The sequence below is a fragment of the Onychomys torridus genome, chromosome 6, assembly GCF_903995425.1.
Source record: "Onychomys torridus chromosome 6, mOncTor1.1, whole genome shotgun sequence".
Taxonomy (NCBI): Eukaryota; Metazoa; Chordata; class Mammalia; order Rodentia; family Cricetidae; genus Onychomys; species Onychomys torridus.
In genome coordinates, this window is record NC_050448.1 from 84,984,307 (window position 1) to 85,000,962 (window position 16,656).

The window sequence follows — 16,656 nt, forward strand, 5'->3', positions numbered from 1 at the left end:
GCATACACACACTCGCACACATGTCCCACCACATGGCAGTAAGGCCAACCCTTGAGACAGCTCTTCCCGACTTTCAGTGCACACCACGGAGTAAACTCAGGCTGCCAGTTTATGCTGCAAGTGCCTTTTCCACTGAGGGATCTCACCAACCTGAGATGTTTTACAATCTTTAATAAAAATGTCATTACCAGGCTGGGAGGTAGTCAGGTTAGAAAAGTGCATGTATAAGGCCATGAGTTTGAGGCCTGTAAGGTGGTTCAGTGGGCAATGGTGCTTATCACGACCCCAGTGACCTGGGCTTCATCCCCAGAATCCACACTGTGCAAGTAGAGAACCAATTCACACAAACTGTCTTTTGACTTCCAAATATACACTATGGCATACACAACCCTGGCCCCAACCAACACACACACACACACACACACACACACACACGCATGAACGCATGCGTGCACACACACGTGCACACGCACATGCACACGCACACATGCACACACTAAATAAGTAATTATAATTAAAGAAGAAAGAAAGGAGCTAGAGCCTAGGACCCACATTAAACATCCAGGGGTGCTGCCACACCCTTGCAATCCCAGTGCTAGGGGGCAGAGATAGATGGACCCCAAGGCCTGTTGATCAGCCATCCCTTCTGGTGAGGTCCAGGCCAATCAAAGACCTTCTCTTAAAGGAAGATGGCACCTGAGAAACACTGAAGCTGTCCTCTGGCCTCCACAGTCATGCAACACACATATATGCATGTATGTACATGCATGCACACACACACACACACACACACACACACACACACACACACACACACACGCCTATGAGAGAGAGAGAGAGAGAGAGAGAGAGAGAGAGAGATGACTCAATGGTTAAGAGCACTGACTGCTCTTCCAGAGGACTGGTGTTCAATTCCCAGCAACCACATGGCAGCTCACAACTGTCTGTAACTCTAGTTCCAGAGTATCCAACACCCTCATACAGACATACATGCAGGCAAAAATACAATGCACATGAAATAAAAATAAATAATTAAGAAAAAAAAAGAAATGGAGGATTAGGGAAAAAAAAAAAGGCGTGGTGCATGTTTTTAATCCCAGCACTTGGGAGACAGAGGCAGATGGATCTCTCTGTGAGTTCAAAGCCAGCCTGGTCTGTAGAGCTAGTTCCAGAACAGCTAGGGCTGTTATACAGAGAAACCTTGTCTTGCAGAGGGAGAGAGAGACAGAGACAGAGACAGACAGACAGACAGAGACAGAGAGAAATGGAGGATTTAGTACCAAACACCTTCACATGGAAGAGCCTGAGTGCTGAGACTATTAAGTCAGTAGCAAAGCACTTGCCTGCCACACACAAGGCCATGGACTCAATCCCCAGGAGGAGGGAAACAGAGACAGACACTGATTTGAACTCTACTCATCACTATGAACTTCTGGTGTCTGTTTCATCAGCAGGTTTGAGGAAGAATCTTCTGTTATGTAATCAGCTGAGTAGCTGTTTTATGATCAGACCAGAACTTCTAGAATAAATGTCAAATAACAGAAATATGCTTGCTTTGTTCCTATCAGATGTGTCATTAGTATTTTATTACTAAATATTAAGCTGCCTGTTGATCTGTCATGTTTAGAAAATATCTACTCCTTCCAACTTTGTTTAACCTGTCTGTTTTGAAAGGCCAACTAGAAAAGACCACCATTTAGAAACTGTCACAACAGCTCATCCAACTATTACCCACAACAGTCTTAAGATAGATTCTTATATTTACAATGCACAGGTTACAAAATACAAAGCAGCTATTCAGAAGTTCTCCCAGAGAATGTTAATAAGTTACAGAACATGTAGTCTCGACCACCATTTTCCCACAAAAGTATACAAAAACTTACCACCAAACTGCTTGTAGAACAGACTAAATTCAGTTGGCATATTTTGAGAATTTTGAAATTGAACACTGAAATGGACAAGCACTAAAGAGATGTCTAAACAGATGAAGAGCCACACGCTAAGAGGGCAGCAGTCTTACCTGTAGCGAACATGAAAAGAATGGTCTTCCCTCATGCTTATCAAATTTCCCTCCATCGAGTCATATTATAAGCTGAGAAAATGCGAAACGACTGTCTGCTCGCCAGTCCAGTTCTTTAGAGTGCAGAGGAGTTTGCAGAGCACTGTCCAGTTAGTACAGCAATGAGCTGGTGCTAATACATCCTAAGCTCCTGCTTCTTCCTTATTAATAATGAAAGGAGGTCAGTGCCAGACAGCTTACAGGTGCAAATGTGTCCCAGATCCTTGCATCTCTGGCCCCATCAGGAGCACTTCAGCAGCATTTCTGCAAAAGGAATACAAGATGCTTTGCTGGAAGTCCTGTTTTCAAAGATGAACCTAAAGTGACGTGAGCTGTACATGATCAGGAGCTAAGACCATCGGTGGCGGGTCAGGCCAGTCACTCTGGACCCAGCGGATGCCTGGACCGCCACCACAGAGATTAGAAGCAAGGCTGTGCCTCTAAGATGTTTGCTTGAGAACTGCACTTGAAATTTAACACCGGTTTGAAGTATAATTATCATACAGAATTATTAGCAAACATGAGCAAAAGTAATGTATCAGATTAATACTTTAAAATAAAATCATGATACTTTGAGCTCTTAAAAACTCCTATTAACAAATCAAGTGAAGATCCAACAATTATCTAAATAAGTCAACTAAACTCTATAAATCTGTTTTTTCAATGATACCACACTGGTAATTAAATTCTATTTGCATCATTTGTTCTGAGTATATTTAAGTTCTTTAAAATAGTTGCATTAATATCAAATAGGTACAAAAAGAATTTAGGAAATCCATATATATGAGAAAGAATGAGAATGAAATATTTAATTAACACAACCCAGTGTAAGACAACGTGCACCCCACCACCCTGAGGTTCTCCTGGATACCCCAACTTCTCCTACCTTCACTTCCGCTGTCAGATGATCTCTGAATGGACTCATCATTCTCTTGTTATCTTAACAACTTTACCTCAAGTGTGTACACAGCCCTAAGCAACACATCAGTTAGCTTTCTAGGGCTTTGTTCAACATTATGTTTCTGAGATGCATTCGATCATCGTTGCCCATAGCGACAGTTTGCACATTTTTATCTCCATATCACACTCCATTATATAGCGAGTGTATTTCTCAATCTGCTGTTGATGGGCATTCGGACTGCAAACATTTTTATTCCTATTTTTACTGTTATTAAATGAACTGCCACAAAGATTGGTATTCATAATCTGATGTATTAGTTGGCAGCAGAGCAGATGTAGCTAGAAAAATAAACAGATGAGTAGAAGGAAAAAGTCCTACAGAGCAGTTGAGCACAAGAAGGAACAAGCTGAGAGGCTCGAACAGACGTCACCAGAAGGAAAGAGGAGCAGACACATCTAAGGAACAAAGACCCAGCAGTTTTCACTTAAAGGCACCAATGGGCTGATGGAATCAGCACAAGTCCCAACACAGAGCTGGTCTGTGCCCAAAGCACAGAAACTGTATCAGATGAAACTGTAACCTTTATGGCAAAGACCAGGAAAGAAATAAGCAATGATGTAACTGTGAGTCCTGGAATTTCAGCGTTGCTGACGAGCCTTCACACGTGAGAATGCCCAGCATTTTACTGTTGGCAAAGAGAGCAGCTGCTGCTGCCTGTTCTGAGTCCCACTGCAAGGCTACCTCCTGTGTTAAGCGGTCTTCACTTCTACCCATCGTCTGGGTTTTTCTTCATGCTGCCGTCTACAACAAAGCCCATTTCTTCTTCCACAGAACATCCTGCAAGTGTCACTGCTACAGTACAGCTGGACTGTAAATCATGAACGAGCCTTGCTCTGTAGTGGCCGAGCAGTAAGGAGGGGAGAGTCAGCCTTGGGAGACCGGCTAGAGGAAATGAGCTTTTCACATAAACAACCAGCTTGGCATGTAAGGAACCAACAATACTGCTCTTCCTATTCCTTCTCTCGCCCAAAAAAGGAAGCAATAACTTAAGGATGAAAAGATAACTTACAGCTATTAACCCAACAACTCTCTTCCTCTTCCCCTGCCACAATTGGGGGGGGGGGCAATTCCACTGTGTATCTTTCTCCCTTTAGAAACATGACTGAAGGGAGTTAGTGTAGACGCTCTAAAGCACATCTAGATGACACAACCAGCTAAAATGGCAACCAGACAGTTGTCCGTTAGTCACTGCGAGGGTTAGCCTGTCATTTATAAAATGAGGTGCAAGGAAAGGTATTAGGACTTGTCTAACTTAAAATTAAGTTGTATTTAAATGTCTTGTCATCTACGAGATAATAATGGAATTCCAACTTTTACTAATAAAATGTGAGCTTCATATTTGTGAAAATGTAAGACATTTCCATGCATAATAATTAGCAAACGTACACAGATGAAGTTGTAAAACTACCTTACCTGAGGGAAACTGCGCATAAAGACCACATCGATGGACTCAATGAATGCTGGAGGGATTTGTGAGCTTGTCGTTGTTTTAAATCTAGCATCTCATATAGCCCAGGTTAGCCTTAATTCCCTACTTTGCCAAGAAACTCCTGATCCTCCTGCCTCCAACTCCCAAGTCCTGAGAGTAAGGGTATGCCCCACAGCAAACAACTCCTAAGGAAATTGTTAATACGGTTTTAGTATTCTTCAAATTTATTTCCCCCAAATTTACTCTGCATTACACTCTGTGTAGCATTTCACTCTCTTCTCTCAACACAGGGCCTCAACAAGCTCACAGGTGCTCTTGTATCTGACATCTTAAAACCACTCACTCACTGAGCAAACAAGCCATTCTGGACTCATGAATCACTGCCCAACCAGCTTTGTAACAATGTGTTCACTATGTTCCACGCTGCACAGTTAACAAATTCAGTTCATACTTAGCACTCCATTTGTTATGTGCATATTTATATACAGTAATACTGGAAAGATCCATGTATTGTACATAAACACACACACACACACACACACACACACACACACACACATATATATACTAACACTAATTACCTTCACAACACTTGTTAAACTGCACTAGAATGAGAGATTTTAGTGACAGGAACTGCAAATGAAAAGGAGAATTCTGAAAGAGCAGCGAGAAGTGGCCAAGTTTCAATCCCAACTTCCAGTGAGACTGACAGCTAATAATCTGCGAGACACATTTACCCCCCACAGCGTCTCCCACCAACACCACAAAAACCAAGGGCGGCGGCGGCGGCGGCGGCGGCGGCGGCGGTGGTGGCGGCGGCATTCTTCTGTCTGACCATAAAGAGAATGTAGTATCCCCGTCCCAGGAACCAGCGGATGCGTACACACAAAAGGAAGTGGTATGTAACCCCTGGACTAGAGAGTCACACAGGAAGACCCCCAGACCCAGCTAGTGGACTTCAGGTGCTGTGCACTACACAACTATGCAGCAAGTGTAGCCTGAAATCCTGCCCCAGGTTTCCTGCACTGACAGCCGAGTTCACAAACCACACAAGGGGGTGGATAAAGGAACACAGCCGCATTCTCCACCTCTATGAATTGACCTCAACTATTTGCTCCCTTCTCCAATGGAATGGCAGTAGCTTTTAGTCTGCTTCTTTCATCAGAGGTCTATATAAATGCAGCTGGAGAGATGGCCCAGTGGTTACCAGCACTTGCTGCTCTTGCAGAGGACCTAGGTTCCAGTCTCAGGACCCTCAGGGCTCACAACCATCCATAACCCCAGTTCCAAGGTACCCGATGCCTTCTGGTTTCTGCAGGCACCAGACATGCCTACAGTGCACATACATACATGTAAGCAAAACACTCGTGCACATAAAATAAATTTAAACAAAACTAAAAAAAGATGTATAGGTATTGGCAAATCTCCTGAGTTAACTTGCTTTTCTTACCTCCACCTCAGGGCATCTAAACTCTTTAAATATTTTGCATGCTATTAATTTCCTCTAAGGCATATTCAAATTCCTTAAATCCATCTAGTTACAATATTTCATGTCAAATACAGCAGCTGTTTATCAATGTGAGCAAGAATAAGTAAGAGGAACAATCGAGAACAAACTTAAAACAAGGCCCTGCCATAGTAGAATTCAGAAGTAACACATGCACACCATGGTGATTCTAGAAGAAGGAAAGCAGGGTGCCAAAACAGCCACTTCTAGAATCAACTCTATCCTAGGTAAACTGGTTATTTTGAGTCTAATTATGTCCTGTAAGTAGACATGACTCTAACTCCACGCCACTAGGTGCTGAGCACTGAATCTACAGCCTCAGGCAGGCTAAGTCATTCTCTACCATTAAACTGCATCCTCAGCTCCTCAAACTCTACTAGAAAGATAACTGGAAACCAGTTGGCAAGTATAAAGAATAATACATGCAAAATTAAGAGAACAGTAAGTGTAGGAAGGTGATTTGCACACACACACACACACACACACACACCCCACGGCTAGAGAAATGCTCAGCACTTAGGAGTCTACACTGTTCTTGCAGATGAGCCAAGTATGATTCTCAGCATGCACATCAGGGGGCTTTCAACCGCTTGTAACTCCGGCTCTAGGACAGTGGTTCTCTCAACCTTCCTAATGCTGCAACCCTTAAATACAGTTCCTGTTGTGGTCACCCCCCAACCATAATAAAAGTATTGTCGTTGCTACTTCATAACTGTAATTTAGCTACTGTTATGAACTGTAATATAAATATTTGTGTTTCCTGATGGTCTTAAGTAACCCACATAAAAAGGCCATTCAACCCTTCAACCCCCCCACCTCCCCAAAGGGGTCCCAACCCACAGGTTGAGAACCACTGCTCTAGGTGCTCTAAAACACACACACACACACACACACACACACACACACACACACACACACGATTAAAAATGAAATAAATCTTATAGTCTGGATTAAAAAATCATAACACAAAAGCATGGGATGTTAACATAGGGGAACATAAGAAGCATTTTGCCGCAAAAGCAAAAGGCACAGTACCAAGGCCCTTAGGGTAACATCGGTTTGAGTTTACTGTGGCCAGTGCTCCAGTGAACAAAAGGCAAAGCTTATTTTGACCTGAAAACACAGTACTAACGTGAGAAACCGGTGCCTCAAGTGAGGCGGTCGGACCAAGAGCAGCTGTGCACCTGATGATGCCATCAGAGCACCTAGAGGAAAGCAGTGCCCACTGGGGCAGAGGAGGAGAAGGCCTAGTGTGAACTGTGAGGCTGACAGGGTTTCCAGGACCGGCAAACTGCATTAAGCTGCACTGTGAAGGGAGACACTGGTCTGCTTACACAGGTTAGACCTGCGCTTCACAAAGTACTAAATTCAGCAACGATAGCTAAAAAATTAGCATCTCATGCTCGAGAGCCAACAATCTGAACAATAGGTAAAGGTCTGGAAGGAAGAAAATATGAGTGACAGACAGAAGGAGCACCATGCCACCTGGAATCTAACAGAAAGGGATTTGAGTAGGTCAAGCCTTCACTCTGGCATTAGTAACAGCAGGACCACCTCCTGTTTTGTTTTGTTTGTTTGGGGGTGTGTGGGGGCTGTTGAGACAGGGTTTGTCACCCAGGCTAGCCTTGTAGCTGTGTAGCCAGGGAAGACCTTGAATCCTGACCTTCTTCCTTCCCACTCCCTTGTGACTGGATTTATTTTCTTTATCATCATTATTATTATTACTGGGGGAGGTGGGGGACAGGGAGGTGTGTGTGAGAGTGTGGGCATACACGTGTCAGGCCCCACGTGTGGAGATCAGAGTCTAACTCTCAGGAGTTGCTTCTCCTGCCACGATGGGGTCCAGGGTCAAACTCTAGTGCTTTTACCTACTAAGCCATCTCAATGCCCTGAATTTTCATACATCTTTAAAGCTAAAAACTGTTCAACAACTCCCAATCCTTTTTCTTTTTGAAATATAAATATTAATAAAGTCAATAGCAAATGAAGAAGAAATTCCACCAGGAGTAAAAAAATCAAGGCAATACACAGAAGTCCTGGTCTTCCATCCAACACACTCAGGACGCCAGTAATGCAACCACACTATGCGTAACACTATGGGCTGACACGTAACTCAAGATACAGATCTGTAGTTGGCTGTTTTTACTCTTTGGCTCTTCTCTGGGGGCCCGCCACCCAGCTCCCAAATCAATACTTGGAGGCTTAGCCTTACTTATGAATGCCCAGCCTTGGCTTGTTTCTAGCCAGCTTTTCTTAAATTATCCCATCTAGCTTTTGCCTCTGGGCTTTTACCTTTCTCTATTTCTGTATATCTTTTCTTTCCTTCTTATTCCATGTTTGGCTGGGTGGCTGGTCCCTTCTATTCTCGCTCCTTCATCTTTTCTTCCCAGATTTCAGATTTTTTCCTCCTCTCTCTGCCTGCCAGCCCCTCCTATCCTCTCTCCTGCCTTGTTATTGGTCGTTCAGCTCTTTATTAGACCAATCAGGTGATTTAGACAGGCACGGTAACACAGCTTCACAGAGTTAAACAAATGCAACATAAAAGAATGCAACACATCTTTGTATCTTAAATGTTTCACAGCATAAACAAATTAACACATCTTAAGATAATATTCTACAACAAATATCCATCAATATCTAAGTGTTATGTGTAGTTTTACTATTAACTGACATATATACCAAGTATATATTAGTTGACAATCCAAATTCACAAAATAAACATGGCCATGCATTTCAGCAGGTCCTCTTATTCTCAACTGCTGTGGAGACAAGACTTACAAAAATCTACCAAGCGTATGCTTCAAAACTGGATCCATCAGTTATACTGTGAAAACTGTTGCTGACAAAGGTCTCTCTGAGCAATACACACCCCTAAAGTATGTACTCCAATTAAAGTTAAGTCTTAGTAAGCTAGTTTAAAAACTCAAATGTAATCAATAGCATCAGGAGCAGCAAACACACATTATAAGGGATTTGATGCCCTCTTCTGACTTCCTCAGGCTCCTGTGTGCATGTGGTGCACAAACATACACTCATGCACATGTGTGTGTGCATGTGCATGAGATAAATAGTAAAAACAAAACAAACAAACAAAAACCCCTCAAAACTTGAGGGCTGAGGGGAGCTGAGAGGTAGAGCGCTTGCCTAGTATATCATATACAGCTCTAGGTTTGGTCCCAGAAGGACAAAATAAACAAAGCAAGAACTTTAAGTTGTGATTATCAACCAACCAGCTAAATGAATAGGATAATATTCAAACAGTCAAGGCAAGAGTTAGAGATTCCAAATGAACCTGAAATGATTCCAAATGAACATACCTGACAGAATATCTGAAATGAATTCACTCAATTTTATGCAAAAGGCCCAAAAGTGATCTGGAATTAATTCAAATGCATCTAAAATTAATTCATATGGGTCATGATGAAGAATACGTGAAAGTAAAATCACAATTCCAAACTATTTTTAATGATTTTTAATTATGTATGTGCGCATGAGTGTGTACAGGTGCCCTCGGAGGCCAGAAGAGGGTATTGGATCCCCTGGCACTGGATACATGTGGTTGTGAACCAGCCGTGTGGGTACTGGAAATGGAACTCTGGTCCTCTGGAAGAACAAACACTCCTAACTGCCAAGCCCCTTCTCCAGCCTCCTCAAACAAATTTTATTCTTGGATATCTCCAGGGTCCCAGAACCACTCCACTTGGTACTAAGGGATAACTGTAGAACCTTCCTTTCTTGGTTGGACATATTTATATTTTTTCCATCATATAAAGTTAAAAGGAATCCAGCTGCCTGGATTGCCAAAACCCATACATGGAATCTCCAAGTGAAGGAGCGCCATGCCACCTGGAATCCAACAGAAAGGGATTTGAGTAGGTCAAGCCTTCACTCTGGCATTAGTAACAGCAGGACCACAACCTGTTTTGTTTTGTTTGTTTGGGGGTGTGTGGGGGCTGTTGAGACAGGATTTGTCACCCAGGCTAGCCTTGTAGCTGTGTAGCCAGGGAAGACCTTGAATCCTGACCTTCTTCCTTCCCACTCCCTTGTGACTGGAGTACAGGCATGTGTCGTGAGGATTTGTTTCCAACAAGACTACTGACATTTAAAATGACGTTGTGCTAGGGTTGGGTGTGTTAGGGGAAGAACACCTGGCTAGCATTCATGAAAAACGGTGTTTGATTCCTAGCCCCGACTGTGGAGTCAAAGACTATTAAACATGTTCAAATAAAAGAAAAAGGCTTTACACTAAATATGTTCAAGACAGTACAACTAATACTTCCCCATTAGTTGGTTTTATTTCTCATCATATTGAACTTCAGAATTAAAATTTTTCATTTCTACCAAAACTATTTCAAATAGCCATGAACTTTTAACTCCAACAATAAAATTAACAAACTTTCAATGAGTTGGGTTTTTTAGATTTTGTTTTTTTGTTTTACTTTTTTTGAGACAAGGTCTTTCTATATAGGTCTGGCTGTCCTGGAACTTGTGAAGTAGACGAAGCTGGCCTTGAACTCAGAGATCTACCTACTTCTGCCTCCTAAGTGCTAGAAATAAAGGAATGTTCCACTATGTCTGTACTTTCAATGAGTTGTAATGGCCTAAGCAAAGATGATCTCTAGCTAACTACAATTAATACTTAATTGGATCTAGTCATATAAAAACTAGCTGTAGAAAACGTGGTAGCTTTTATAAAAGAGTGAAAATAGAGGTAGTTTATTAAAAGAAAAGGCATCTGTGAGAATGGGAGTGAGCTTATGAGCTGGAAAAAGGCAAACATTCAAAAGCACCTTGCTGCACGGCGTCCTGGACCTTCATAGGTTATTTGCACAGCGCCAGCAGAAAATTCTGTAGCTTTTTAAAGACATTCTAAACTTTACTTAAGCACATTCTCAGTACTTTCTAAAGGACTATTCATGTCAGAACAAAAAACAGAATAAACCAACAACAAAACAAACAGATCTCAGGAAGGTCTGCAACACAAAACTACTAAAGTACAGACTCAACCCAATTTCTAAAAAGGAAAAAAAATCCATATATATTTGTCATTTCTTTTTCCTATCTGTAGTTTTTTGTTAGTAAATAAGGATGTGTTTAAATTTTACCTTTTTAGAGATCACACAAATTATTGAACAAACATTATATAATTAAGTGTTCAGAGAAATAAATGTAAAATCGTCTCGTGACTATTACTGTAACAGGAAAAGAGGGAACAATGATTAGTCAACAACAGAAAGCATACAACTCTGAGAAAACTTTTAAAAAAGTTACCAAGCCCAGTTGAAAACATGACCCATGGCCATTTTCTACCACAGTAGTTCTCCATCTGTGACTTTCCTTTTCAGTTTCAATTACCTACAATCAAAGGCAGTCCAAAACTATCAAGTGCTAAATTCCAGAAAGCAAGTAATTCTTAAGACTTTACTTATGAACCATCCTGAGTAGCAAGGTGAAATTCCCTGGTTCTACCAAGAAAGTGACTCATCACTGTGTGCAGTGTATCCCTGCTGTATATGCTACCTGCCCTGTTGGTCATTTACCAGTAACTATCCCGATCAGTAAATGTCACAGAATTGCAGTCCTCATTCAACCAATCTTTATTTCTCACAGTAATGGCTGCAAAGCACAAGAATAGAGATGCCAACAATTCCAATACAGAATATTGCTACAATTGCCCCGTTTTATTATTAGCTGTTGTTAATTTCTTATTTTGTCTAATTCATAAATTAATTATCACAGGTATTACACCTACATCTCTACAGGTGCTGCTCAAGGTTTCAAAATTGGGGGTCTTAAAAGTATCCCCTGTGGATAAGGCAGGCTACTGTAACAATGCGGGTCAATCGCCAACTTTAATCAGTCAATACATGTACATGACAATTTAAAAACTGAACAGCAAGATTGAAAAGAACTGGTTCCTCCTCAGTAAACAGCACTATGTCGGTTCACTTCCCAAGGCAACATCAACTTCAAACATGATTCCTAAACGCAGAGCATTACAACCAACAAAAGAAGGAAGGGCCCTAGAAAGTTTGAGTTTAGAATTTTTTATAGGGATATATATACACACACATATATATGTATATATATACATATATATGTATATATATAATAAGTTATTAATCATCTTCTATGGAAGGAAATGTTTCTACTCAGTTTAATTTTATGAAGTTATATGAGAAGAATTTCTGATTAAAAAGGACCCAAAAAAAAAAGAAAGAAAGAAAGAGAGAGAGAGAGACAGAGAGAGAGAGAAAGAAAGAAAGAAAGGAAGGAAGGAAGGAAGGAAGGAAGGAAGGAAGGAAGAACCCTCTGTGGAAGCCAGGCAGTCAGTACTGCAGGCACTGAAGGATGGTAGAACTTATTAGGCAAACAGAAGCAAGGCATTCATTCTATTTAAGGGACGTGACTCAAGCAAAAGCAGAGAGTTGGGTCTTCAGACTGCTCTGGGCAAGCACACTGGTCAGGAGGGAGGTTCTCAGAAGGTAGGAGAGGACCCAATTCTGAGACTTCACTATCTGGCTGAGACACATATTTGGCAATATATTTCCGCAAATGGGGAACCTTGTAGGGTTCTTTTTGTTTCTGTTTTTCAACAAAGAAATGGCAAAATCAGCTGTGAGGAAGATGTGGGGCAGGGTGAGAAGAAGAGGAGAAAAACCCTGCAAAACTCAGAAGCCTTTGGCCATCTCAGAACACCAAGTGCATTATCCTGTGCATAACAGATGTCCAACCATCTTCCCTGGGGTTCTTGCCTGAGAAGAAGACAAAAACTGTGAGGCAGCAAAGACTTCACTAATGCTGGGGTAGGGGGTGCAGCTCAGTACAAGTGGGAGCATTCGAGGGGAAGAACTGGGGCTCAGCCCCCAGCACTTCAAAGACAAAAAAGAATTCTGTCAGAATGCAAAAACAAGAGTTTAATACATTTCTGATTTTACAGGGAAGATTATATTTACATTCATGAAAAAGTAAGAATATTTTACTCATGTTTTTAGAAAGGTTAAAAGCTACGGGAAGTGTTACTTGGTTTAAAAGACAATAAAAACAAGCACACAGTTAGGTAGAAATATTCCTTCACACTTTGCAACAAAACACTGACCCTATAGGCGGTTTTAATTAGAATTATGTACCACAAACGGGGCAGGGGCACGTGGGTATTTAAATGTAATGCATACAGCTGGTGCTTTGAGACTGGGCAGCAGTTCCAATCCTGCCAGTAACTTATTAATTATAGAATCTTAAAATAAATGCCCACAGCTGGTGTCTTTTTTTTTTTTTAAAGGTAAATCTTGGAATATTTTACGGATAAGCAGAGGCAAAGGCTGGGGATGTAGCTGTTTTTGCTTAGCATACACCTGCCCTGGATTTGACTCTAAGCATGGTGGGAAGGTAAAGGCAGAAGGATCAAAGAGTTCAAGGCCAAATTGGGCTATCTGAGACCCTGTCTCAAAACAACGAATGAATGAAAGAAAAAAAAAAAGTCATCCATTTTACCCCAGGTATAATTTGTGCACAGCTATAATCCCAGCTACTGGGGAGGATGAGACAGGAGGATTCTAAATTGCAGGCCAGCCTGGAAACCTACTAACACTCTGTCTTAAATAAACAAATAAGCTGGGATGCATCTTAGTGATGGAACTCTTGCCTAGTGTTCACATGGCTCAGGGTTCAAACCCAAGCATAGAGGCGGTGGCGTGTGGGAGCCACGCCTAAAACTATCATATTCCATTACTTTTTGTAATTAGCCTAGCATTAAATCTCAGATTTACATTAAAACATATTTGTAAAATTGTATGTCTGACTTAATGAAAATTCAGTTAAACTACTTTTCTGTGGGACATGCTTCCACAACACTCCACATTTTCTAGGTTCATAACCAGTCCAGTCCTTGAACTATAAGTTAGAAATAGCTTGCAAGAGGAACCTAAGAATGCCTGGAGAGAACAGTGAGGGGATCGGCCTGGCATCCCTGAGGTCCCCCGTCCCCGTCCCCGTCCCCCCCTTCCCAAACAACAGCAACCTTCCCTTTGTACTCCGGTACCCAGTCGGTGCTCTGACATGTAGAAACCCCACACAGAAGTGCTCTTTATCCGAAGCAATCACGATGGTCACTAACATGCCGGGGAATTTTCACTGTAACCTTCCAAAGAAGCAGCCTGAAAATTCAGCTCCGTTGGTGACAGGCACTTCCAACTCACAGCACTCCAATCAACACGCGCCACCGAAAGTCAAGAACGTACCTCTTCTAATTCTACAGTACGGTTAAATTATGCATCAAGGCAAATAAAAATTTCCAGCCTTTCTCGTTTCGACGGAGTTCAAATGATACTAGCTGAAATTACCTAATTGTTTGCCATTAACATACAAGCAAATTAGGTTTCCCACTTTGCATTTGAAGGTTAAGTTTACAGGTTTCGGGGAAAGGTCTCAACATTTTACGCCTGCTTTAAAACTGTTTGCAACAATGTATCCATTTCACCTGCCAGTAGAAAACCGACAGGTCTGAGTTCCAGAAGTTCACGAGTTTACATGGGACGTGAAACAACTGTCTGGTTTGGAGACCGGGGGCTGGCGACCGTGCTTCGGATTCGATTCCACGGCGGAGCCGGCTTTGTACCTACTGTCTGTCTGTCTGTTGCGCTCGGAAAACGCGTGAAGTCGCTGCCTCCCAGCAAATGTTTTCAACATCTGCAGAACCAGCTCCCCAGTCTCCCCTCATTTCGAGGAAAACGGTCGGGCGCCGGTGCGGGTGCGAAGCCCCCGGCGGAGCCCTGAGGTCCCAGCGTCACCCGAGCCCGCGGAGCTTAGGTGGCCCGAGACCCTGTCACACGGCCCCCCACCCCCGACACACGCCCCGTCTCGGTCGGCCCCTCAGGCTCCGCTCACCTCCCTCCGGCCAGCGGCTCCCGGGAACGCGATGCCGCTGCGGGGGTGAGTGCCTCCGGCCGCGGACTCGGGACCACGGCGCTTCCCCGAGGCGGGTCCCCGCGGCGACGCCCGGCCAGGCAGGGGCACCGCGGGAGGCCGGCGCGCGCCCCCGGCGCCCGCCCCCGGCAGGTCACGTGGGCCAGAGCTTCGGACTACCCGCCCGGGCCTCTCGGAGGGTCCCACCGTCGGCGAGGAGCCCTCAGCGCCTGTGCTCCTCTGCGCCTGCGCCTAGCTCCTGGCTCTCCCATTCAAACCGACAACGCCCCGCGTCTTTTGGACCGGCCAATGGCGACGGCGGGGGCGGGGCCAGGCGAGTGGGGGGCGGGGCTAAGCGAGCCGGGGTTCCCTCTTTCTAAAAACCTGCTTGCTAGCTTGCCTCCCAAGCTGTGGGGCTCGGTCGGTCCTGCTCTGCTTCTGACCGATCCTCCGCCACCAACTAGAAGCTTATTGTTCTCGAATGTCTCCTTCAGACGCCGAAAAGTGGAGCAATAAACATCAGAGTTCAGGCCGGGTCTAGTTCAGACTTTGAACGCTGGAACCTCACTCCAGTGCCTCTTTCCCTGCAGGCTCGGTCCCGCCCCGGGAAAGTCTTCCAAGAGGCAGATGTGAGGAAGAAAGAGGCCTGTGTGAAAGGAACAGAGGGTCCCGTGTGAAAGTCGGAACAAGGAGCCTCAGTTCTTGAGGCTGTGTCACAATTCTGGCGTTTCCAGCTGTTGGAAAAGCAAACCTCTTTTTGAAGTCAGGAGCGCTGGTTCCCGGGAAAAACAGAGTGGCGAGCTAAATCAGCTTCAGCAGCTACATTCCCATTCTATTATGTCTTCATATCGAGTTCACAAAAAAAAAAAAAAAAAACCACCTTAGTTTGTTCTTCTTAAAATACTCAAACTAGAGTCTCTCTGGTGTGAAGTTGATGATGTCAGTTACATTATATTATAGTCATTGTTTATTTTTCCACTGGGATGAAATTTTAATGTTTTTTTACTGGGCTGGACACAAGAAATCCTGGTTTCAGTGTCTCTCTGCTGATGGCCATGACCACTGTTCCAAGGAACTTTTCTCCTTAGGTGTGTGTCATGGAAAACTGTTTAGAGATAGTGTTGGCAGCAAGTAGACCTGGGTTTGAGTTTCAGCTCGGGGCCCCTTCCGACTGGCTGACCTTGAGCAGGTTACGCGTCCTCTGTAGCCTTAGCTTCCTCACTTGTAAAACACAGATAATGAGCTCTCCTATAATAAGATTTGTTATGATGCTCCAGGAGGTCAAGTTTATGAAATGGTTAACACCGCTGCTGACACATCGAAGCTGCTCAATAAATGCATGGTACCTTTATTGTTATTATCAGCCAGCTCCCTTAATACCAGGTTCTTAGAAACAACTGAATGAGCTGCTTGGACTATTTCAGAGGTAGGTATTATAATTCTTCCATACTCATAAATTCTTTGTGGGTATTGATATGGTAAATCAATGGAAGTATTTCAAATTCAGCATAGCCAAAGTGAGCCATTTCTTTCCTGCATCTCTCCTCTGTAGATTTGACTTTCTGTCTCTGCTATAAGTTATGTGCATCTTCCTAGTCACTCAGGTTGAAGGGTCTTGCAAATCATCTTTCCAAAAGCATACATACATCAGACTGTTCATTCTTTTACTTGAAAACATTTAATGGTCCAAAAAAAAAAAAGTAACAAGAACTGGGTATTGTCTCACATTGCTTTAATCCCTGCTCTTGGGGGGCAGAGGCAGGTGGATCTCTGAGTTTGAGGCCAGCCTGGTCTGC

General features: G+C 43.2%; 1 protein-coding gene across 2 annotated transcripts in view; it reads right to left on the minus strand.

Moving 5' to 3' along the window:
* Gpsm2 (G protein signaling modulator 2) overlaps nucleotides 1–15,132 on the minus strand; it is a 42,760-nt gene extending 27,628 nt beyond the window's left edge. Inside the window, exons 1-2 of one of the 2 annotated variants that reach the window (XM_036189724.1) lie at nucleotides 14,843–15,132; nucleotides 2,021–2,323 (exon numbers count right to left, since the gene is read on the minus strand). In XM_036189724.1, coding sequence (XP_036045617.1) covers nucleotides 2,021–2,076 — 56 coding nt within the window. In that variant the 5' untranslated portion in view covers nucleotides 2,077–2,323; nucleotides 14,843–15,132. The remainder of the gene's footprint in view (nucleotides 1–2,020; nucleotides 2,324–14,842) is intronic. The other variant, XM_036189725.1, reaches the window with a different exon arrangement.
* Nucleotides 15,133–16,656: the final 1,524 nt, after the last annotated feature.